General features: G+C 37.1%; 1 protein-coding gene across 1 annotated transcript in view; it reads left to right on the top strand.

Annotated features, from left to right (window-relative positions):
- The window catches only part of CBLB (Cbl proto-oncogene B), a gene marked incomplete at both ends in the record, with an annotated part of 134,396 nt that extends 117,176 nt beyond the window's left edge, over window positions 1-17,220 (top strand). Inside the window, 6 exons of the mRNA XM_080358488.1 lie at window positions 1,867-2,010; window positions 7,047-7,129; window positions 7,229-7,360; window positions 8,671-8,808; window positions 11,801-11,920; window positions 16,958-17,220. Of these exons, the coding sequence (XP_080214614.1) occupies window positions 1,867-2,010; window positions 7,047-7,129; window positions 7,229-7,360; window positions 8,671-8,808; window positions 11,801-11,920; window positions 16,958-17,220 (880 nt within the window). The remainder of the gene's footprint in view (window positions 1-1,866; window positions 2,011-7,046; window positions 7,130-7,228; window positions 7,361-8,670; window positions 8,809-11,800; window positions 11,921-16,957) is intronic.
- Between the last annotated feature and the right edge of the window lie 9,059 nt (window positions 17,221-26,279).

Raw genomic sequence — 26,279 nt, 5'->3', positions numbered from 1 at the left:
AAGGGGTAATGTCTTTAAACTGAAAGAGGGTAGGTTTAGAACAGATAGAAGGAAGAAATACTTTACCATGAGGGTGGTGAGTCAGTGGAACAGGCCGCCTGAGAAGCTGTGGATGCCCCATCCATGGAAGTGTTCAAGGCCAGGCTGGATGGGGCTTTGAGCAACCTGGTCTGGTGGAAGGTGTCCCTGCCCATTGCAGGGGAGTTGGAACTAGGTGATCTTCAAGGTCCCTTCCAACCCAAACCATTCTGTTATTCCATGAATTTCACACTGCATTGCTGTGTAGAATTTTGCTCCCTCTACAGAAGGTGGTTGAAAACTGCAATATAGAGTTTGTAGTTCAGTGCCATGAATTTTCTTTCTACCTATCTTTGGCTAGTATGTCTTAGCAAAAGAAGTTGGATTCCTGTTGGATTTCATTAACTTGTTTTTGAAGTCAGAAGCATATTACTGATTGAAGGAAAGAGTGAGAAGTTACATGTAGCTAGGGAGCACTAGACTCCCTTTATTTACTTAGTTATACATTTAACAACAAGCTAGTATTCACGGTAGTTAGTTAGTCATTTTTGTTCACAGCGTATCTGGATGTTCTGAAGTCATGTGGCATCATCCACAGTAAATAGTGAAAGAAATACATTTTTCCTTTTGAAGGAGTGTGCTGTATGAATCAGGTGCTACTTGTGTTGAAAAAGCGAGGTGATGGGCCTGGCTTGTCATTTCAGCTCTTGTACTTATGGCAAAATTATACTAATTAGACCACAGAAAGAGAAACTACATCCACTCCCTTCTTGTATTTCCTTATAGTCCTGAAGAACGTTTCTAAATGAATGCAGATGTATTGTATAATGTGGCATGCAGTTCAGCTCAGGGGCCATTAGCCAGATTTTCAAGCCACAAATCAAAATGGCTGTGGATGCATTGCACATCTTTAGTCAAGGTCCTCCAGCTGTTGGCTTTTTTTGTGGCAAAGAATAAAGGTGCTATAATCTTTTGTATTTCAGATGTTTTGTGAGTTCGTTACTTATTTTAATGTATTGGTGTAATTGCTCTTTGTATAAGAGACTAGATGATGTTGTTTACTAGACCTGTAACCTAGCTAGTTATGTCATGAAGGCCAAAAGATATCTTGAACTTGTTAATATCTTAACAAAAGTACTTTCCCCAGACTGGTCACTAAAATGAAATTTTTGCCCATTATTTTGCAATACTAATGTAACAGACAACCAGATAGTAGGATTCAGTTTTTTGTTTTTGAAGAAATCTCATATCTGGCACTATTCTCCATGATGGAATTGTTACTTGTAAATGGAGATTGTGAAGTCTGCCTCTTCGCTGGGCTTCAGCTGCTTTCAGGAAGTGATAAGATCACTGTCTAGGAGAACTATTAAGGATAATTATTGTTTAGAGTAAAAATAATGTAAAATACAGGCAAATTCTGGGGGTTTGATAATGTTATGGCTGGAACAAGACTTCACTGAAAGGGCAAATGTCCACTGCCATACTAAGCCCTGCTAAATACTATTTGCTGTGAGTTAACTTCTGTTTAGTTCTTTTGGTAAGTGCAAAGAGGTTAAGCCTTGTAAGTGCCTATTGAGTACTCTAATTCTGCAATTCTCTGCTATGTTGTGCTTGCTTAAAGTAGCTGTTTAACTCTTAGAAGGTCAACTGCCCTTTTCTCTATGCATTCTTAGTGACAAGAAACACTAGTAACCTCACAAGTTTGAATTTGACATGATAGATTTTTTTACCTTATGTGTAGCAGATATCTATAAGGATGCTTAGGTTAAATAAGAGTGTTTTCTGTGTTATATTGAGATGAATTATGTAACAGTTAAAGTAAAACTGATCTTTTTCTCATCTCCTTAGATGCCCTGTTCCTTCAGCAAATTCTTTGTCTGATAAACCAAGGGATCATACAGATAATGATGATGACTACAAAGTTCCTTCTTCACATCCTGTAATACTGAGCTCACAACCACCTCATGGTCATAATATAAAACCTCTTGCTCGGTAAGGTCACTTAGCAGCCTTGAAAGCAACTTATTTGCAAAAACTATGTTTTTTCCAAAATTTAACTTGATTCAACATATATCCTGATGGTTAAGCTTGCTGGCCTTCTAAAATGTCTTATCTTTTCAAACTTGGCTTACTTATGCCTCTGTTTTGTTTGACTACCACCACAGTCATAAACCTGTAAAGTTCACTATATTATATCTCTGTTGTGTCAGAACTGGATATTTTTTGCTTTTGAATACCATTTCTGCAGTTGATCGTTTTTTTCCCTTAGGTTGAGGTTTTCAGAACTGACCAGGAGATTCAGTCCCCACAGCTCTTGCAAATTTAATTTTTAGGAGAGTTGTGTGACAGAAATTCCCAAAGTCAGCTTTGAAGATCTTAAACTTTCACAATTTATATAATTAATTTTAAGAAGCAATGAAGTACTGAAAAATATGTGACTTGGTAGCTGTATGTGCATTTATTCTCTTTTTGTCCCCTGTGTACTGTGTCTTTTTGGCTTTCTGAGCATCTTTCACAGCATATTTTCCTTGTGCTCCTCAGGAAGAGAAACTTTTTTTACATTTAGAGGGAATATATCTCTTTTACTTTAAGTGTGTTCTGTGTGTTCACAGTTCTGAATTAGTAATGGATTATGGCAAGGAGTTTTTGGAGCCAAGGGACATGACGACTGAAGGCTGTGTCATTCTTGGTGAACTTCTTGGTCTTTGACTGATAAAAAGATCCGAATGTCTGGAATTAAGAGAATAAGTTTTGGGAAAAATAAGGGCCAATTCTCTACTGGTCTTGTAGGTCAAAAGTATGATACTAAAATCAAGTATTGATGTACAAAGTTCAGACTCTTCTGCTATTAAAAAAAAAATACAGTGACACTGACTATTTTTCTCTCTTTGTCTGAATGTGATGTCAAGGACCCACCATCAATAAAGCCTGACATGTCCGTCATCCCAAAATTAGCCAATTACAATTTTTAGACTTCTTTAATCAGACATTTAGAACAGGTGGAAAAAAGGTCATAGCCTGATCACTCCTTGCATGCATGTTAAAAATTCTGTCTTCATTAGCAGTGCTGATCCAAATTTCACTGCATAGATGTGAATATGACACAGTTGTCTGAGCTTTATTGTCTTGAACACTTAAATTCCTACCTACCCTAGGAGACTTAAAAAAAAATAATCAGTGATGGATAAAACTCTCAATGTTGGCCAATTAAAAAAAAAATTGGAAGAAAAAAAAATGTTAAGGTCCTAATCTTTTTTCCCTGTGTCATTTTTTTACCTGAGCATGTTGTGCTTATGCATGGGAATGTCTTTCTTTACTACGCAAATAGACTGAGTTGCTTGCATGACCGGAGTTGCACAGGGTGCCACCACACTAAACAATTCCAGCTTAAAAATAAAAATCCCAACCCATGATGCACCATTATTACTAAATACTGGCAAATCTGCCTAGGTTAGCAAGCAATGTGGTGCAACAGGAGTTGATCTTGAAAACAGGAGTGATCCCGTTGAAGTGCTGGAGCGGGTCCAGAGAAGAGCAACAAGACTGGTGAGAGGACTTGAACACAAGACCTATGGGGACAGGCTGAGGGAGCTGGGGTTGTTTAGTCTGGAGAAGAGGAGGCTCAGAGGTGACCTCATCACTCTCTATCACTACCTGAAGGGAAGTTATATCCAGGTGGGGATTGGTCTCTTCTCCCAGGCAGTCAGCAATAGGACAAGGGGGCATGGGCTTAAACTCTGCCAGGGGAAATTTAGGCTGGATATTAGAAAGAAATTCTTTACCGAGAGAGTGATCAGGCATTGGAACGGCCTGCCCAGGGAGGTGGTGGACTCACTGTCCCTGGAGGTTTTTAAAGTGAGGTTGGACATGGCACTTAGTGCCATGACCTAGTAAATGGACTGGAGTTGGACCAAGGGTTGGACTCTATGATCTCTGAGGTCTTTTCCAAGCCAGTCGATTCTGTGATCTGTTGAGGGGACTAGTTGACTCCAGATCCACACTGTATTTTTGGGGAAGTTTTGGATCCAGACTAGTCCTAACATGGTCCTGTGGCTGGAGTACACTTTGCGAATTGCAGCACATTCCTGCAGGATGTTTTCTGAGTTAATGTCATCCAGAAGCAATTGGGTCTGCATGTTCGGAGACCTCTCTGCAATGTAAACTGAAATGCTGTGAGTAGGGATGACTTGTGGAGATTTGTTTCAATTCATACTCCTGACCTGAGCTAAAACACCAATAACTAGATGCACCCGTAAGGATTCTTGAGAAAATAACCAGCTGGAAACTAGAAACTTCTCATTGTCCAGTATCCTTCTTTTGCAGAAAAAAAGACTTGAGTGCTTTCAATTGGCTGGTACAGCATTTTGCTAGGCCATTAGAATAATTAATATAGACAGCAGATGGAATGCTGATCTCAAAGGTTTTTTTTCAATTTTTTTTCTAGTTTTTAATTGATTTTTTAGCTAGCGTACTTGGTCTTGCACTTGAGGTGGGAGTTTTGGCTTTAATCCAGGACTTGCTGCAGAGAAAATACCTCAGTTTGTCATTCAGGTTGCTCTATGGTCAAAACCACCAGCTGTTATTATATATTCTAGTAAGAATTTTAACTTGAAACAAACCTTTCTCCTAAGCATTTAAAAAAAAAAAAAGTGCAGAAAATATATAATGTTCCATATGCTTAAAACATCATCTTTTATCTAATGTCACTGCTTAAATGTGAAAACTCAGATAAAGCTTTCAAGAAGAATCATTATTCGGGTTGATACTATATAGTATTAATGTTATTTTAATCTTGTGGGAAGAGGAGTGTCAATAATAGCTTAACTTTTCAGAGTTTTTTAGCAAAACTGTTAACTTTATTTAAATAAATTTTTAGCACCTTTCAGCTTTGTCCTCCAGTGTCACATTCTCAGTATCCCTTTCCTAAGTGTTCCTTCCTCAGTTCTTGGATATTATTTAGTTTTCAGTAAAGTAAAGAGCCTACAAAATTTCTTCTGGATGTTTTGTAATTTAGGAACTATGTAATCCTTCCATTCTACCCCCAAATTTGTATTGCCTCTAAGACTTTTCGCTCTTTTACCAGTAGATATGGCAATGCTAAAAATATTACAAGAATAATACCAAATAAGATTTGTAGTCTCATCTTCTGGCAGATGAGTTAATTGTCTGGTTTGCTACAGCCCCTGGTATGGGGCAACTTCAGCAATAAGAAATGAAGTAAAGAATTTCAGCATTACTAATGAGGCTATTATTAGAAGAATGATACACTATCTTTTCCTAATAAATCTTTTTCCAAAAGGAAATGGACAGATGCTTCCTTGTTAGTATTCATTTACTGCCTTTTTTTTCTGGTGTTTACTGTTGACGTAAACAGGTATTTCAGCATGATTCGTAAACTGATCGCTTAACTGGGCTCATTATGACCTGAAGATTTCTGAAGCAGTGCCATGTTAAGTAGAAAGTATTCTTATTTATTTAGTGTATGTGATGAGGAGTCAAAGGAAGTGTTGCATTGGGAGACTGAACCAATCTAATTTCAAAGACAGAAACAACACTTCCTCTACCCTTTCTCTGGGGAAATTAATTCAGAACAAAATAGCTCTTCCTATTAGATTTTTTTTGTTTTGTTTTGTTTCAGTTTTAACTCTTGTAATTATTCTTGCATTGATTTCATTACTCCTAGTTACAACTCTTGGGACCACAGGCACAATTTCACTTCCTTTTCCTGTTTATGTATTTTAAATTATTCCAGACCTTTATTCATCCCTCTTTACCATATGGCCAAAGCTGATAGGTTTATTAATGTTTGTACTATTGGTAAAAACCCAAGATCTGAAACTTAAGCTGTATGTAGATCTAGCAGATTTGCTAGTATTTAGTAATAATGGTGCATTGTGGATTGGGATTTTCCTTTTAAGCTGGAATTGTTTAGCATGGTGGCCTTTTTCCAAAAAAACTCTCTGGTTCTTTGTGAATTTGCAGAGTCCACAGTTCCAATGATGGGAGTACTTTCCCAGCTCTTTCACATTTATTTAAAAAATATTTAATATTATGAAAAGGCTTTTATCCTTTGTTTTTCCCTGCAGTATTTGAACAGAGTCATTTTACAAAAATGGTCTCTGATATTTTTCTGACAAGATTATAGGCAACTTTGTACTGTTTGGTTTAGATTATTTTCATATTTCATTTGATACTGTTGTTTAATTTTGAGGGTGTAATATAGTTCCATTTTAAAAATTAGTAAACTGTGGTAGAAGTATCAATGAGACACAGCTTTTCAATACAAAAATGTGTAAGTGCCTGCAAAACTGGATTGGCTGGTTCAGTGTTGGGGTGTGTGTTGTTTTTTGGGGTTTTGTGGGTTTTGTTTGTTTGTTTTGTGGGATTCTTGTTTTTGTTATTTGTTGTTGTTTTGGTTGTGGTTTTTTGTTGGTTTTTTGGTTGTGTTTTGGTTTGTGTTTTTGTTGGGTTTTTTTGATGTTTGACTAAGAGTTAAATTAAAATTTGTTATTGATAGCACTGTGTTGTGGTGTTCTGTTTGGGGTTCTTTTTTTGTTGTTGTTTGTTTTTCTTTAATGACTTTTCTGTGTACTTCAGTGTGGATAATTATAAAAATCTCCATTTGCCTTTACCTGATTTCTGCTAGGGAAAATTCAACAACTGGGAAGGCAAAACAGGATTGAGTCTGTGACTTAGCTGTGTGGATAAATTAATGACCTGAGCTCTGAAGTATTAAACTATGTTTAATGCTATTTCTTCCTCTATCTTGTATTGCAGCCTTGAGTAAGTTATTTAAGCCATGTCAGTATCCCACCAAGAAAGCAGTATAATCCTTCAAAGGGATTTTATTGACTGTTAACCAATATCTGCTCTCAGCATAAAAAAAACCTGTAAAGTTTAAAATTGGTGCAGCTTATCGTCTTTCATTCGTTTCCATATAATGGAGTGCCAGCTCAAGTACTTGGTCATACTGGAAATTAATACTTGGATAACTGGTTGATTGATTCCTGTTTCACATCTGCCTTCAGGGTGTGTGAGAATGGTCAATGTGCTGGAGTAATGAATGGAACTTCTACTTCTGAGATGAAGAAATCAAAACATCCAGAGTTAGGTATGGTTTTATTTTTCACTGTTTAGCAAGAAAATTTATTCTGTATTGTTCTAGGGGTACAGCAAGAAAACATTCACTTCTTGTGGTTGTGTCATTCAGGAGATGTCTATGATGCACCTACTGCTCCGGTACCTTTGCCACCTGCACGACCTCCTACCAGAGACAACCCAAAACACAGCTCTTTGCTCAACAGGACACCCTCCGATTATGATCTTCTGGTGCCCCCTTTAGGTTGCAGACTTTTTGCTGATTATATTTAATGATTAACGTCGCCTAGATAAACCAAATGCCATGTTTGTTGAAAACCAACAAATGTTATGTGAAGAGTACGGAACAAGCTATGGGCTAAATATTACAGCACTAAGTCAATATTTTGTAAATTATCTGTAAGCCCTTATGCAAGACAGACAAAAGGAATACTGAATCTGTCTTTGACCTGTAAAGAAAAGCAAAACCATTTTACCTAAAATAAATTATCATTTTTTGTCCCTTAATCTGAAGCTAGATCATTTACAATGTAATGCAAGAGCGGAGGGTTTTTCCTATTGTAGCTTAAATAATTCCATTTATTTTATCAAATGCGAAGAGGAATGCCAAAGAGGTGATATCTAAGTCAAAGAAAACTATAATAATGTTTAATTCTGGTTTGGTTTTGTGTTTGTTGTTTATGGTGGGTTTTTTTGGGGAGGGAGAGGGGTTGGTTGGTTGTTTTCCCCTCACTATCAAGGGCTGCCTACAATCACCAAAACTGTCTTTCCCAACCCCAATTTCTGTTCTCTTACACAAAAGTCAGTGAGCTCTGCATATATACTGGAGCTGTGCTTGGCCACCACCCACACCTTCATTGACAAACTCAGCTGCATGATTGTTAGACTGTAGTGTATGTGTCATCATCCTATTTTCTGGTTCTGTAAAACCTTCTGAACATTTGCCGTGTTCTGCACTTTGCTCTCTCTGGTCCTCAAAGTGTTCCTCAGCTGTGGGAGTACACAGAATTGAAGGCAGAACAGCACAGTAAAAATCACACTGCTTGGTAACCCTGGTTCTCTGTGTACCACCTTTGTGTAAGGACTACATTCTTTCACCAAGCCCTAGAAAATTCAGTTTATATCTGGGATCAGAGCTTTAGAACAGTAGGTAAAGATAATACTATAAATGTAGCAGATTCAATGTAGTCAGCGCTGGTGTTTGAATATAAGTATGTTTGCTTTGCCACTGAAACATAGCTATAATTGTACAATTATCTTCAGTGAAGCTTTCATTATGATAGTCTTTGCAGTTGAGCCACTAGAAGAAATCTCTTCCCCCATCCCAGAAAATAAACTGAGTACTGCGAAAAGTCATTCAGAGCATGTTTTAGAAGAGGACTGTGCATAATAGAAGTCAAGTTTACAAGTTTGTTACTGGAGTCACTGAACAGCTAGATGAACCCTAGGAATACAAGCCTCAGCACCACAGAAGAATAAATTTTAAGCTTTGCTCTTTATTTTACAGTTCTTAACGAATTTTTGCTCATCTAATAATTCTTTTCTACAATGCAGGTGAAGATGCGTTTGATAGCTCACCCCCTTCACTGCCACCACCACCGCCACCTGCTCGGCACAGCATGATTGAGCACACAAAACCTGCTGGCTCAGGAAGCCGACCTTCCTCAGGACATGAAATGTTCCTTCATTCTGGTAAGAATACAAAGGAAAGAATGTGTTTTATTTTTTCCTTTGCTTCAGAAGCTTATCTGCTCTGTGGTTAAGTTGTCATCAAGCTTCAGAAGTCTATTTTGTTTATATGTCATTATACAAAGTATTAAAAAATAGGGCTCTTTTTAATGGTGAAAATGAAACAACTCAGCCTAATAAAAGACTTAACTTTTAATTATCATAAAATAATGAAATAATATCAATATTTCTATACCAGGCTAGGTATTTTGGAAAATTGTACTTTCCTGGTAGGAGTTGTTAATTGTGAAGTATCAAGTTTTCTGTTGTAATTTGTGGCACTAGTGTGTATCCTTTTGTCAACTCCATTGTTTTCTATGGTAAAACGTAAGTCATGGGGTTTATTTTCAAGTTGAAACTTGGGGAAAAAATCTAGAAAATAAGCAAAAATAACATCCTGCTTAGTTAGAACTGTTGTAAAATTTTGTTGCAAAACTGAACTGTGAACACAGTTGCAGGCGCCTTTGATCTTTTCCTGTGAATCACCGTGACTCTTTTTCAGTCCTGGATTTTACTTGTAAAAGGTGTGAAAACTGTGTTCACAATTCGTGGATTTTGTCCTTGAGTTGAAAAGTGTTTGATTGTCAGGTTAATTAATTTGAATACATTTGCTAATGGTGATACAGATTGCAACAGATTTTTGTGGGTTATAGTGCATACCTGTGAAGTGACTTCTTTTTCTTCTGTGGAAGCTTCTAAAGGATGTTGGTGTTAGAAATTTACCTGTCCTATGAATATTTTCAGTGATTTATCTACCTTGTGGTGTGGTTAGATGTCTTCTTCCTCCTATCTGTTTTTCTTAGAGTCTGTATGGAGAAGGATAAATTGAAATATTTTGGCAATAGTATCACATGAAGGCCAGAATGTAGATGAAAAGTCGTCCTGTGCAACTCCATAAGAGCCTGACAGGTTGTTGGGTGTTTGGCTGACCTTCATGGATCATACTAGCCGTGGGATGAAAGTGAGCTACTTTAGGTTGAACTGGAATCTTTTATTGTATATTTTTTGCCACCAATCAAGGCCTGACATTGAGTAATTCACTAAAACTCTGTGTATTTTATAAGGCAAATTCAGCTCGGTGTGTTACTTTCTCATCTAAGCTGCTGATGGCATCCAGCTAAAAAGGCTTAGCCCATTACAAAATCTAAGGTTGATCTTCATAAATGCAGGGCTCGGAATTCATTTATCTTTCACACTTTGAAATAAAAACAATGCAGTCTTGTCCAGCCTGACTGGGTGGCTCTGTTGTATCATCTGTTGCAGAAATATGTGCTGCACCATTCAGTTCTAGTGGGAATGGAGAGGAAAAATAGAAGCCCTCACACATAGATGCACACAAACTCTGTTGATCTGTCTGCAGTTCCCAAGAACATGCAGAGTTTTAAATTATTGTTATTGCCAAATAATCTAAGAAACATCATTGATAGTATTAAACAGCATTTAATAGCTTTTAATTAAAAATCTGGAAAATGTATCTATGGCTGCGTGTTTTTCTTCATATTTATGTGGTGAATACAATCTTATAGCAGCAGTTTTTATTAATCTCGGAAGTGTATACATCTACACATGGCTGTGTAGATTGTTTTTTTTTTTATTCATATGGTGTTTCTAGAACCACATTACTCACTTTGCATCTTGTCAAATAAACCGCTGTAGATGATTTATGATGGGTTTTTGATGATTGGTTTCCTTACAAGTTTTGGGGGTGATTTCTCAGCTATCCATCAAAGCCTGTCAGATTAGAGTAATAATCTCATCATCAACAGCAGCAAAAAGTTGCACTCACAAACACTCTTATGTGTTCAGAGTAGAAGCCAGATCCAGGATGATGTTAACACTTGCTCAGCTGCATCCTCAATAGCCAAGTAGAAAAAAAAGGGAACGCAATATACCATGACTGTGCATTTCTCTCATTTTTAAAATTCTGTTCCTATAATCAGCAGAGAGAACTGAAAAGCCTAGTCACATCAGCCTTTACCAGTTTCTTTAAGATTTACGAGTAGTTGGGACTGTATGAACAGGAAATCCCCTCTGCAGTCTTTGTGAACTGCAAAGCACAGAAGTGTTACCAAGGTCTAACCAAACTGAATAGCTGGGATACTTCAAATTGTGCTGCTTCAGGCTTTGCAACCTCTTCCATGCTTGACCAGCCACAATCCTAGCAGTGACAAAGTTGAGTGTTGAAAGGTACCTCAGCAATGTGAACAGAAGAGCCATAGTCATCGAATCATTTTGGTTGGAAGAGACCCTCAGATCATCGAGTCCAACCATAACCTAACCTAAACTCTGGCACTAAACCGTGTCCCTAAGAACCTCATCTATATGTCTTTTAGACACCTCTCAGGTTGGTGACTCCACCACTTCCCTGGGCAGCCTGTTCCAGTGCCTGACAACCCTTTCTGTGAAGCTGAAGCGTTTTTTCCTAATATCCAATCTGGACTTTCCCTGGCGCAACTTGAGACTGTTTCTTCTTCTCCTATCACTTGCTACTTGGGAGAAGAGACCAGCACTCCCCATGCTACAACCTCCTTTCAGGTAGTTGTAGACAGCGATAAGGTCTCCCCTCAGCCTCCTTTTCTCCAGGCTGAACAAGCCCCAGTTCTCTCAGCTGCTCCTCATCAGACTTGTGCTCCAGACCCCTCACCAGCTCCTCTGAACTCTCTCCATTACCTCAGTCAGGTACCTCAGTAGTACTTTAGTCAGGACAGGACAGACCACCTTTGAGCTGTGCTCTTGTTGTTTTTCACCTCAAAACATAATAGCATGTCTACTGTGCAAGTGTTGAATTTGGATGTGCGTGTGCGTATGCACATGCTATGAGGTATCACCTCTGTTTGGATTCATGGCTCGTCTGTCTGGAAGGGAGGCTATTTTCATCCTAGGTTCTATGCATCAGACCTCCCCCAAATAGTAATTCTAATTATTGTAAGAGACCCTTTTTGTTCTCTTATTACAGATCCCCATTTTGACCCAATAACTGGTCATGTTCCTTTACCACCTGCTCGTAGAGTAACTGGAGAAAATGTCAAAACAAATAGGACATCTCAAGACTATGATCAACTTCCTCCCTCTTCAGGTAAGGTAGAAAACTGTCCATGTAAAAAAAAATGCAACGTTATGAAGCATATAACTTTCATCCATGAAGTCCAACTAGGTTTCTGTCATTCTGGGAAAAAAATGGCAATGGTAATATTGCGTTACAAAAATATTAAATCATCAAAGGTTAACAGAGATTAAAGTTCTGCAATGGAGTAGAAGTGACTACCTGTTGTCTGTAGGTGTAGATATTGACATCTATTTCACGAGCTGCCAAACTGAATGCTAATGTGACTTCTAGTGTTCCTTATTTTTTGAGAGATTAAAACTTTAAAGCTCAAAAGAGATCAGAATTCTTGCAGAGACCACATGCATCTCACTTCTATCTTTGTTTCATAGGTCCTAAAATAACCCCAAGTAGCTTCACTCTATAAAGTATTACCATTATTTTCTGATTTTATTTTTTTTTTTTTGCTAATAAGTTTGTCTGGAATTCTAAGAAAATTTTAAAATGTTTTTTAATAAAACAATGAGAACCAAACACAATTAAAATTCAATCTTCCATTTGCAACAGAATCAGTCCAGTAGAATCAATTCCTCTGCCATGAAATTTTGCTTATGGTTTTCAGACAACATGAATAGTATTTAAATGAAAGCTACTCAAATTAATTAAAATAATTATAAAATAAAGTGTTACTTATATTTCAAAGTACTTTCACCAGTTTGTAGACAAATTTTATTTTCTTTTGCTGTGCATGGTATATGGAGAAGGGGGAGGATTGTCCCATTTTGCATCATTTTGCTGTGTGGGGAGACCACATAGACTAATGATGCTTTGAACCATTATTAGTTTCTCTAAACAAGAGTGAACTGTACATGGAAACTGTTTTGTAATGCATTAAGAAATTAAGGAACTTATTTCACTAGTCTTCCTGTTGTAATGATCATCAGTGTTTAATCGCAACAATCACAAGTGGAAAAATTATACGCTTTTCTTAATCATATCTCTTCTCCTTAGGAAAACGTAGTTTATCTGTGCTGTGGTATAGGAATGAAATAATATATTTTTCCACCTTAAAGTACAGGGGAAATTAAGTAAGCCAGCATTTTTAATGAGTAACATGTTTGAGAGTTAGTGTGATGCCTTTGGTAAATAGTAGCACTTTTGGGAGGATACCTCTACTAACATAAGCATTTCTCTTTTTTTTTTCCCGTTGCTAGGAAAAAAAATGTTTTCTAATGCACGTTTTATGTGTAACACTATAAGGAATATCTGTTTGTCTTACAGTGTTATCCTGATTTATTTAGGACTTTAAAATTATTTTATAATAAGTTATTACAATGATATAAATACTTTTCTGCGAGTCTTGCATTATGTGCTAGAACAGTTTTTAATTTTCCTAAGTTACTGCAAGGTGTTTCAAACTTAAGATCTTGGAGCTTTCGTAATGTCACTTAATAAATACTTTTCCATCTGTATGTTTCCCGCAGTCATCTTCTAAAACACCCATGTGTCAACCTTTACTATAAATATCATTCTAAATCAGCATGATGTACAGCAAGATATTCAATTAAATTTCAATTAAATGAAAACAATGTGATAGATCATGTCATACTCTTAATTGGAAAGTTGTTTTTACTGTGGTAGTAGTTCCATAGAACAGAACTGATGAGCTTCAGGATGAACTGATTCACCTTCATCTATGCTTTAAAAAGACAGTGTAGAGATGTAGTTCTATTCAGAACTTCTGTTTTGCCATTTATTCTGAACTGATCGGTTCATGTAGGAAATGCTTCATTTCAGCCCTTTTGTATGGTGATTCTTTGAACTAGCTGAAAAATCTAATTATAATTTAGCCACTGGCTTCCTAGGGTAGTGTGGGGAATCCTTTAACTTCTGTGCTTCGATTTGACTGTTTTTCAGATTGCTGTCATGATGTTTAACTGAATTGTTAATATGTAATGAGAATTATATCCTAATTCAGCAGCATATTCAGTATAGAACACTTAAGAAATAGTTCTCTGCTCTGCATCTAACTATCCCAAAGGCATGGTTTTTCAAAGTCCTTAATTACAACTTCTTAAAATTATTACAGTAAAAGCGAGAGGAGGAGATATTGCTAATAACATATTTTACCTAAACACAGACAGTGGTACATGGGAAAGGTAAAAGAAAATTAGGCCTCCAATATGGATGTCTGTTGTATTTTACCGAATTTAGCAATTCTTTAAGAAATAGATAAGTATGTTTTTCTGCTCTCCATTTGCTCATGTGGACTTAGTAAAGCACTTGCATGAAAAATCAAATTTTAGGGTGTCCCATATTGTTTCAGGGTGGATTTTGATTAACCCTGAGGGGAAATAATATGCCACAGTAATGCAAAATACGAAGATCATAACAGCTTGGTGGACCAATATGTGCAGTGACTCCTTTCTCACTTTCTCCATGCTCTGTCAGTTCCTCAGTGTAGATGTCCATGGGTATGCTTTGTTCCTGTACCCCAGGTAGATGAGATGTAGCTACTTGCTGCTGGCCTACAGAGGACCTTGCACAACAAGCCTTTCTCACCTGATTCTCTAATGCTTCTTAGTCTGTTGGTGAAAGACCATGGACCACGCAGGAGAAGCAGCAAGGGAAGAGTAGAAGAGGGCTGTTTCACAGCAGAGATGAATAGACAGTTGTCATATTTACAGATCTCTTCCTCCCCCTGTGCCACCGAGCTCTCCCCTTACAGCTTTTCCTGTGCTTTTTAACTCATTACTGAGTCTGTCTCTGCCTTTATACTAACCCAGTTCTTAAGGGTTGAATCTAGTGCTGAATTACAGAAATGTGAGTGATAGAGGAAGCTTCTTGCTGTAGAAACTATTAATTGAATGCCACAATTAGAAAAGTGGTTTGGATTTTTAGGTAGGCATCCGCGATGGCAGAAACAACAGAGAGGATGGGAGGTTGGGAAGGAAAGTCCTCCTTAAATACCTCTATCTCAGTGTCCAGATGGACATGCAGCTTAGGCTTAGTATCTTTAAGCTCAGGATCCAATGTGATACCCAGCTTCAGCTAAGATTTCATACGGATGTGGAGATATTGAGAGAGATGTCAGCGCTTAAAAAATAATAATGGGAATCGCGTTAGAGGGAGCTGAAGATTTTAAAGTATCTGTGCTACAGAGAGATGTCACTGTAGTGAGAATAAAATGCCTATGCTGCAGATCTGCTGACAGAATTAAAAATGACCTCTCTAAATGATGTGATTGCTTAAAGAAGTTTGTTCGGAAGCTTCAGCAAAATGAAGGTTTTTATATAAGAAATAACTTCAGTTTTAAGCCTTCAGTCTGGGTAGAGCAAAAAATCTCTCATGTAACACAGGCAGAAGGATCTGATCTATGCGGATCTTCTTTACTTCAAGCCCAGGGGAAAATGTAAAGTTTGCAAATTAATATTGTTTCATCCTTTATAGAAATGAAGTCTATAACAAAATGTGCATATTAAAACAGGTAGAAATCTTTCTGAAAGAGAACTGTTTGATTTTGACATGATACACCATTCCTTTAAATACAAAGACTATTCTGTTACAGTCTTGAGTTTTCTAAAATAAGTGATATGAGAAATTTGAACTTGTTTCTGATTTAGTTTTTAGTTATTAATCACATTTCCTGAGCTATAGTTAATTTCTCAAACCAGATCTTCCACACCTTCATAGGAAGTTTGGATCTGCTTTAGGTGTGTTTACTGGAATGTTCAGTCTTTACATAATTCTCTTCATCTTCAGAGAGAAAAAATTATATCAAATGTGAAAGATGAAAGATCCCTTACTATCTGTAAGCTGTGCTGTAACTGTTTGCAAGGAAAATAGGCAATGAAATTAGAAATTAATCTTCGAATCTTACTGTAAATTTTTAATCAGTCTTGTCCATTTGTTATGTGACTATCATCTTGCTAGAAGTACTATTTGCTTATCTTCTCTGAATTAAGAAATTGAATTAAAATTTATAGCAACACTCTCATCTGAATGCATGGAAACTAAGTTGAGAGAAAAATACACCTTGGCTATATTAATACCTGCACTAGTGTGAACTATTTTCATTCATCTGAAGTTTTAGGTGCACTCAGTTCAATCACAGTTCTCTCTTTCTCCAGTGTTGTGTTAAGGTAGAGTGTTGTAACAGTGTTGTGGTTTAACCTGGCAGGCAGTGAAATGCCACACAGCTCTACTAGGAATACAGCATTCTTTCATAATTTAAAAAAAATGTCTCTGAAGTACTTAACGCTGCAAAGCACCGTTGCTGAGAGTGTAAGTAAACAGGAAGTATCACAGCCAAAAATTCCTCTAATTTATCTATCAAAGTCACTGTTAATGGAACTTCTTAGAACCCTTTTTGAAGGATTAAAGACTTTTTTTTTTTTTTAAATACTTTGCTCTTGAAAGTGTTTTCTGCTCTCTGCCCACTTGTATTTAAGCTTCTTATTGTGGAATCAGTGAGGATAAAGAGGTTTCAGTAAAGTAGCAAATTTACTTGAGCACAAAACTCTTGACTCTGAAAAGATTAGCAAGTTTGAATATTAGATTTTTTTCATCAACACATCATGATTCTTCGTGCCAGTGTTAACTGTGAAGGTAACCTTTCTATAGAAGATGAGGAAAAGCACTATATTTCCAAATGGTAACTGGAGAGGAAGGATAAAATTGTGACCAAACTTGTTTTTAATGAGCTAAGGAAGAAGTTCTCAAACTTTGAGACAATAGTGGAGAGCCTTTAAAATTTTGACTGGCTGTTTTCACCATCTCTGCTGTTTTATCATAATCTCTTTTTCTTCAAGTTTTTAATAATTCAGATTGTAACCTGCATGTTCCTATCATATTAGTAAAATAGAATTTCAATAATTTATTTCCATTTCTGATGTTCTTGAGGAATTCAGATTCTGTCCCAATTTTAAAATGAGATATATGTGTGCATTAAACTACCTATTCATGTTTCTTTAGAATTTTACTTTTTAAACTCCTTCACGAGGCTTGACCTAGAGATAACACAATTTAAAGCCAATTTATAATGATTTCTATCTCCTTTATTTGAAACAGATGGTTCACAAGCACCAGCCAGGCCCCCTAAACCACTTCCTCGGAGGACTGCACCAGAAATACACCACAGGAAAGCATACAGCTCTGACGGTTCCACGGAAAACGTGGATGCAAAAATTGCAAAACTCATGGGAGAAGGCTATTCCTTTGAAGAAGTCAAGAGGGCACTTGAAATTGCCCAGAATAATGTTGACGTGGCCCGTAGTATTTTAAGAGAGTTTGTCTGTTTTCCTCCACCGGTCTCCCCACGTCTCAATCTATAGCAACGTCACCATATTCTTGGAGCATTTGATTTCTGCACATACACGTGTGGATCGCGAAATGAGAGAAAGAAGAGAATGGAATATTTTTCTTTCATCCGTAGTAAAAGGGTGTTTGTTTCCAGCCGCTTTTCAAAGGCTCCTGGCTGCTCCAATCAAGACTTATAAATATGCTGAGGCTTATGTATTTTTGCTAGCCATACTTTTATAAATCAGGGTTGAACTGACAAAATAATTTAAAGAAGTTTACTTCCCTAGAACTTTTTAATCTGTGAAATGCTTCTTCTTGTTTACAAGTTGGCAAGTTACAGTTTTCTAGTTGATGCCTGTATTATGTTCCTGTTCATATTCCCTTGTACTTGTGGTCAGTTCTGCTGTAGCATTCCCAACGGTTTCCATGCTGACCACCACATCAACTAAATCATCACTTTCCAGAAGTTCTGTGTTTGTTTCTCTTTCAAGATGCTTTATTTGTTTTTTGCATTTCAGCTCATCAAATGCAAAAAGTACGTGGCCTTCACTACTGATTATTTTTTTTATTGTTCTAAGATTCCTTTGCTTTTGAGGGAGAAAATATCTGAATGTAAAATGCATTACTCTGTCTATGAACTGCCTTTTTAAAGGTATTTTGACAGTAATGTCGGGCAGCTTTCTGTTTAACATGAATTTCATTACCTGTAGTCCTCAAGGTCATTTATACACAGTTTCCAGAAAAATATCCCAACCAACAAATAAAACATTTCATGCAGCAGTAATACCGAGTTCTGACATGTAGAAGCTCTTTCAAATTTGAGTATTGCGAATGTTCAAAAAAGCCAAATGCACATGATAATACTGTTTTGATTACACACTAATGGCACCAGTTTTCTATGGCCTAGGTAAACTGAGGCATGCCAGATTAGGATGAATATTTTTGAATCATATTGATGGTATTCAGGTAAATTCCAGTTCTAGTTTCTGTAAAGTAGAATACGGTTAATTTTCTGAGTGATTATCCAGTGATTCATTGTGGCTTGGATCTATTTGTATTAACATGGGAACTTTAAAGCTTTGATGCACTGTTAATTCCTAATGCTACTGTAGCAATATTTTTTGCAAAGTTTTTAGTAACCTCCTCCTCTGTACACCTTGTTATTCTCAAGTATGTGTTTAATACCCAAATTAATTCACTCACTTTCCGGCTTCATAGTCGTTTACATGGTTAGTGATTCTCCAGGCTTTGACATTTTATCATGGAGCCCAAATTGATTCAAGCCAAATTAAAAATCTCCCTAATTTTACAAAGAGAGAAGACAACTCTGTTCTTGGTATACTCAAAGGTAAGAGTCCACATATTTCCAGAATAATTCTTAAGATTGCTGCTTTTTTTTTTTTTTTAAGAAACTCTGAAACTTTTGTTTTATTACTATTGAAAAGGTAAAACTGTGCAGTTGTTAGAATCTTTTTCATATTTTGTGACCAGTACATGAGAATTTTCACAGTGTGCTACACTGGGTGTGAGGTATATATTCATTGTTCCCTTTCACCTGTGAGTGTGCAAGTGGTAAAAGTTACATCACTTACAGGATCAGATCTCAGCAGCCAATGCACTTGTTATAAAGAATTTATTTTTTTCAAGACAGCAAATGGCTGAATTGCAGGATTCAAAATAACCAGGAACACCCAGTGGGAATTACTGTGATGTATCCAAGTCCATAATTTCATCAAAGAACTAATTCTTAAAAGTAATTCAATACATTATTTTGTAGCATCACAAAACACAACATGGGTATCATTAATCTGCTTCAGTGATAAAAGATGATCAGCAGAATTCAGGGTATAGGGAAGGGCTTTTGTTTTGATTTAAGCGAATGATTCTGAGTTTATAGAAAAGGGAATTTGCAACTTCCTTTAAATGTTCATTCCTTGAGTACAGCTTGAGGTAAGTTATTGTTGGAGTACTTTTAGTTCAAATAAATATCTTTCCTCTGTTTTGGGGAGAAGTTTTATGTAGTCTTGAAACCTCTTGTTCATTTGCTTTGTTTACTACATCACTCTACCACTTTAGCTAACTCTAAATTCAAAATGATTCATACTATTAAACTGAACACTGTAATTGTACTGGAATTACTTCAATGATGTTCTAGCGTAACTGCCAGCATAGCAATGACGACAGTGAAAAAAAGAAGAGTTTGCAAGGATGAGCAAAACAATCTGTAGGTTGAATTTTGAAATTTTGAATTGTAATGGGGAACTCACTTTCTCATTTTTATGCAGCAGCTTACTACAACTGACAGCCTTATGTTTCAATTAGGGGCTGGAACTGCTGCCTGATAGATGAAGGTTTTTCATTTTTCCCTTATTTGTGGTTGTGACCACCAGTGACAACTATTTTATTTTTTTTACAAAAAAGTTTGAGCAATATTCTGAGCGATAGCTTGAAAAGAGTTCCATTAATCCTTAAATGAGTGTGTTAATAACACTTGTAAATAGTGGAACGTGAAGAGGATTTCAAATCTGTTTTGGTTAATACTTTTAAATTCGAACAGAGTGAAGTTGCTTTGCTAGAGTGTTGATGTTTACTCTGCAGGAATTAATAGGCTTAAAAGAAGTTAATCTGGCTACAGTCTAGTTCTCTAAACACATAGTTCTCTAAACATATTTTAACCTTTGAAAGACTTAAGGATTTGAGCCTGGCAGTGTGTTATGCACAGATACAACTTTAAGGAAGACTGACTTCAGGGAGAGCACTTGAACGGACAAAGTTGGTTAAACTCAGAAACATGTACTATGATGCTGCTTCCAATTAAATGTAATCACAGGCTTTAGATCATCATTCTGATGTCTGTTGGTTTCACCTTTTTTCTCCTTTTGGCTAAATTACTACATTTTAAGCAAATTGTCTGAATCAGAAGTTGAGCAAAGTAAGTGGGCATGAGCAGCATGAATCTCTTCCAAAGACTGAGTAGAAAAAACTTGTGATAAAATTATGATAAAATAAATGAATTTACTATGATTAGCCATGTTAATGGCTTGGCTGGAATGTTAAAATGGCCACTGGTAAAATTTGTTAATATTCAGTATATCAAGGGTGCATCTGGCACAGGTTTTTTTTTTGTAATGTGAACTTAGGAAATTTTGTACCTGGATCATTTCTTCTGTTACATTTCACTTGTTTTCAGCTTGAAGCTTTACTTTGCACTGATGACTCTGACCTGAAAGCATTTAGATTTGTCTCTTAAAGCGTGACAAATTTTGAAGCAAATGAGCACCGTATTCTAAGCAAATTCAGGTACTACCTGTTGACCTGGAATTTAGCGCTTTTAGGAGTGACTTCTTGAAAAAGGACTTCAGTAGCTTCCGTTTTGAAGGATTTTCTTTCAAATAACTGTTTTATCTGAAAATGCCTTTTATAAATTTGTCTAACGTGGCATACTTAGTGATGTGTTCAATTAATTTATATTTTATTCAACATTCTTTTAAAATTTTGATTATTATGTAAGCTCAAGTTCTTTATCTGTTCTTGTAAGGTATTTTATAAAGTTAATGTTAACAGAATGTTGAGTTGGTCTGTGATTTTTCAAGACTCTCTCTTGTTATTGAATATTATCATTTTTTATATACTGCTTTAGAAACGTAGCCTATCCTGTGCAGGAGTCTTAGAAACCATTGGGTTTTTAAGCCAAAAAAGTGAAGCTTTGCTCTCATTGTATTGAGACAATTGCTTTGTATCCCCGTACATTACTTTACTTCTAGATTTCAGTAGCAAAAATTTATAAATTGGCAGTTATTTTGGAATGTGCATGTAATAGTTATGTGGCAGAAAGATGATAACCATTAAATATTTAGGATCCAAAGTGGTGAGCATATAATGTGACTGTACATTAATTTACAGGAATTTTTTTCCCTGAAGAAAATTACAGTAAGTTCACATTGGTATTTCTTTAATATCCTGTGAATTTACATTCTCAAGCACTGTGCTCTTAACGTAAAAAAAATATTTAGGAATGTAAAGCACTTTTTTCTGTTACTGTATTCCAGCTTTCTGAAAAATGTTTAGAAAATCCAACTGGTCTGCTATGCATGACAATGCAACTATTACTGTTTAAAAACCAAACACCATTTTCTGCAGGTCAGATTAGAGCCTCAGTTACAAGATTTTCATGGTACTTTCTTCAGTCTATGTTAAATCCTTGTCTGTTATGCAGGCCACTAGTCGTCGTATTAAATAAGGAAGTTAAATGTTTAGTATACTTGCGCATAGCTATAGCTACCTATTTCTTTCATTTTTTCTCATGTGAAATATCACTTCATTGTGTTATAATCCAGTTTTAGCAGCTGGATGCCCTAGGAATGTTTCGGGAATTTTTGTTTGGTAGTCCCATTCATTAATTCTGTACAAGGCACCTGCCTCCATTTGTTAGTTGCAATGAGTCTTCATCAGGAAAATTACAAATTTATGTATTGGTTTTTTCTTTTTTAAACACTGTGTATTACTTTGGCACCTAAACATTCCATTTGTCCTTAGATGATTTTATGCCTAGCAGAGAGGATTCTTATTCAAAGTAAATCTTAAATCCCACATCTGTTAGACTTTAATCACAAAAGAAATCTTAACTTTGTGAAACTTAATCCCATAACCTTCGTGAACATCATAAATAATTTAAAGGCTGCAGCATAATATGAGCTGTGAAAACACTGTTGCTTCCTAGACCTGCCAGAAACAAAAGGAAAAACTAATTGTATACTGGTCTTCTGACTCTGAAAATAATTGCATCTGTCTTGATCTGTGGAGTAATCAGCCTAACTACAACAATATTTGTTTGAATAAGTCAGCCTTCTTTTATTGCAATAATCGACACTGTAGCCAGCAAGGTGGGAGAGGAGCAGAGAACTGCATAGGAGAAGGTAATTCTGTCCTAACAATCCAAGCCCCTCTCTGCTGTTGGCATACAAGATTTAGCTGTTTTGTCCTACCTGGGTATCTGCTGCAAGTGAAGGAGTATTTGGTAAGATTACTCCAGTCTTCAATTTCTGTGTCCTTCTCCGAGACATTTGTTAGAAGACATGTTGTTTTAGAACAGAACACCAGCATCTCAGCAGCAGAGGGAAGTGTGGAATAACACTGCTCAGAATGTTTTTTTGGTGCTACCAAAACAACCAAAAGCTTCATAAGGATTTAAGCGGAAACGTTTCTGCTTTAAAGCTTATCAGCTTGGTTTTTGAAGTGTATATATGTGTACCTGCTAGTCTGGTGAAGCACGGAGGGGAGAGTATTCCAGCCAGTTCCAGCCTGCAGAGTTCAGGCCCAGGCTGTGGTATTCACCTGTGCAAAATGTCTTCTCCTTTCGGATAGCTCAACTGGATCTGAATGTGCAGCATCATCAAGCTACTACACTCATGACAGGTCTGTCATCCAGACACTACTGTTTCCCATCTCAGCTTGTGACCATACGTGTTAAAAGGCAAGTTTTACTCCCTAGATTGCTGAGGAGGTGCATATATTTACCCCCAAATTGGCAGCGTTCTTCTGTGTGTAATGATTAGGACACTGAAAAATTATAAATGCTCCTTACACAGCATAATGTAAATAGTAGTTTTCATTAGATGACAATGCAATAAGTGCCTTAAGGAGATCTTGTCTTTTGTTCATTTGCTGATAGAATATCACTGAATTTCAAATGGCTGTACAAAGATAAGTAAGTCTACATCATCAGCCATTCAGAAATACCTCAATGTAGTGGCTGGTGTAGTTTTCTGAAGCTATTACCTTGCTTGAAGATGTGACTTTCAGGTGTTTCCTCTTGAAGTTTACATCTTCATTACCAATTCAGTATGGTCATATAAAATTCTTGGACCATTATTTCAAAATTTTTATTCTCTTTTTACTGTAACTATGTAGGACCTTTACTATCTAGGCTCATACACTGGAATTCAAATTCTCCTGCTCTCACACACCCCAGATTGGGCCCAGTTCAGCCCTGCCTTTGTCCCACAATAGATGCATCACTTCATATGCATCACTTCGTTTGCATCTTCATCTCCTCCCTCTGACACTGTATTTCCTCTTGTTCTTCACCCCAAATCTCTTCAGTGACATCAACCATCAACACATCCTTCATCTCCGTAATGACAGACACTACAGTTTCCCATCTCAGCTTGCAACCTCGTCTGTATTTTCTTATGTACTCCCTCATAAGCGTTTTGCTAGTTTTATCTGTCTCAGTCATTCAGATTTTCTGTGCCATATCCAAATGGACCCTGTGAATACAATCGTCCAAAATATTCAGGATTCTATGAGAGCGCCTGTTTTCTCTGTTAATATCACTGGCATTTTTTTCCTGTTCCCATCTCAGCATGCAAGTATGCTCTTGTGTTTCATGATCTGTTTGTCAGGGACCGAGATGAAATCCACTGCGTATTTAAGCAGATCCTTTCTGTATCTGGGGTGTGAAAATAAACTAATAAAGACATCCTCTCCTGGTAACAGTCCTTGTGTTTGAGATGGCTTGTGTCTCAATATGAGGGTTAAGAGGTTTCTCCAATAAGTGTTGTTTGTAGCTTGGAAAGTCACAATTATATTTCATTACTTCTACCATTAAGGTGCAGGTTGAAGGGGGAAAATGGATACATTTTGTAAGACATATCACTGAAGTTGGGAAGTCACTTGCAGATAAAGGTAACTGATTACCATGAGTGGCCAGGATAAGAGATTGTCTCTACATTTGATGTCAAAGAATTTAGTATCATGTAGCTTGAAAATTCTTATACAGTAAAGGTAAAAACGCAACATCTGAGTGATTCCACCAGTGGCTCCCAAAAGACATTCATTCTTCCTTCATCAAGTAACCTTGCCCCCAGGTTCATTGTGATGATGGTAATTTTGTAGCTTTTTAGGTGAACCAATATTTGTGAGCGTGGCTGTAGACAGAGAGCTCCTGGTGGTGGGATGCACATTGTAGTTTTCCCCAAATCTATCAGGAATGGTCATGTTTACATGAGGTCTCATACAAATGTAGACTACCTACTCGGAAGAGATCCTCTGGAGAAAAAAACAGCTGGATGCTGAGGGAAGGGTTCAGAATTAATAAGCTGAATGAGCAAAGTAGTGGTGAAGGTTGTGTGTTAGAACCATGATTTATTTTGAGGGAGCAGGAATAGTGTAATGAAGTGGGAGGGGATGGGGGTGAAGGGGAAACGCTGAAAGTTTGGAGTGAATCAGGTGAGCGAAGATGGGTAGAAGTTGGGAGCAAACAATAAAAAGCAGGAAAAAAATTCTGACACCTTAGAAAAATGTTTAAGTGTTTCATAGTCTGGGTGGAGGAGGGAATTTGAGCTGTAGTGTCCAAGGGTGCACTGAAGTGCGGGAAATCTCACCATGTTTGGGGCACAGCATAGTCACATGAAAACATGTCTGCATTTATCACCCCTAGGTGACCTGCACTACAGTTTACACCCTTATTTTAGTTTTTACCCTCATGCTGCTACTCTTCACTCCCACCTTGCTGTGGTCTCTGGCACAACTCTGAAATTCTATGTGGCAAACTGCTCATTTGGTTCTCATAGCAATATTTTTGTGCCAGTGGTTTAGCGTGTGGTGGTTTCCAGGCCCTGCAAGGCTTTGAGGTATGTTTTGAGGTTTAGTTCTAGCAAGAAGACTATTAGCAACAAACAATGCTGGCTTGGAGTTAAACAGATTTGTCTTCAGGCACTGGCATCCTTTCCTTTGGTGTGTTGGTGTTGCTGAGTAAACAGTCTCGGAGATTGTGAGGAAAGGCAGAGTCTAAATTGTATCTGTGCTTTGTTTTTATGATGTTAGATACTGGCTGACCAGGGCAGCGCTGCAGGCACTGAACCTGCCAGTGAACTGCCTCCTGGTTCCCTTCTTAACCACATCCCGTAACAACTCCTGATGGCCTGAGACCAGATGAATATGGTCTGTGGCTTCATTCAAAGGTGCTGTGGGTATGCCTGTTGACTTTTCGGTGGCTGTGTAACTTGCTGTATTCACGTGTAGTGCCATAAGCATAATGCTGTAAAATTCATCCTATCCTGAAACCCCTGTCATTTCCACGCTTATTTAGTGGTTGATATAATTTGACTTGAGAAGTGTAATACACAAGGTTCCTGTGGTAGCGTGCACAGGAAAAAGGTTAATTTCTTGTTAGTGATGAATTCAGCGCTGTGGACTAACGGCTAATACACAGAGGCTCCTGTTGATGTACGAACTATCTTAGCAATGTGGATTGAGTTTTCTTGGTTGGTTGAGCTGCAATTTATTTTTCAGTCATCTGCCCTTATGGGACCTTGTCCTATTTGTACTGTATCATCGTTGTGTTTAAGCACTCTCCATTACAGTAATATCCACACCTCCTGAGACTGCCTGGTCTTCTCCCTTTCAAGACTGTAGTATAAAGTCTGTCAAGATGGCTGTACGGGGTGTGTGGAGGGGAACTGGTTGGCTGATTTGTTAGTAGCATGTGTTTGTCGGATGAAAGGGATTTCAGGTGAAACATTGATATCTTTAGTTATTTTTTTTCAAGATAATGTAGGGTTTTTTGTGGTGGAAAAACTTTCGGGGTTTTTTTCGAAGCTATCACACATGCCTTCAAAGAAAGGAAAATGCTGGTACTCTTCTCCCTTGTTTCTCAAGTTATGCATTGAACAGTGGCTTTGGCGGAGCCACATATTCTCCAACTATGTTTTCCCTCTTTGATTAATCAACAACTAAAGAAACTTCTGCTCTTTGTGTAGTTTCTGAAATGATGCCAACCTCCTGATGTTTGTTCAACAGTTTGACTGTTCTGTATCTCTTGGTAGTAAGTCATTGGCAACAGGGTAGAACGGTTTATCAGAGGAAATGGAAAGGAGGGATGTGACAGAGGTACCTATGAAGGAAGAAAATGAAAACAGATGAAAAAAACACTCTTAAGGAAAAAAAAAAAAAAGGAAGAAAGGAAATTGTTTGTTTGATGAACATTCTTTCACTAGAAGTAAATGAGAAATGTAAGTAACATCATTAGCTAAAACACAGATGATGGCAGATAATACAACTTAATAGTTTTGTTTAATGCTGCTTTAAA

The sequence above is a fragment of the Nesoenas mayeri genome (assembly GCF_963082525.1).
Source record: "Nesoenas mayeri genome assembly, chromosome: 1".
NCBI classification, from domain to species: domain Eukaryota; kingdom Metazoa; phylum Chordata; class Aves; order Columbiformes; family Columbidae; genus Nesoenas; species Nesoenas mayeri.
This window is presented reverse-complemented; position numbering and strand designations above follow the sequence as displayed.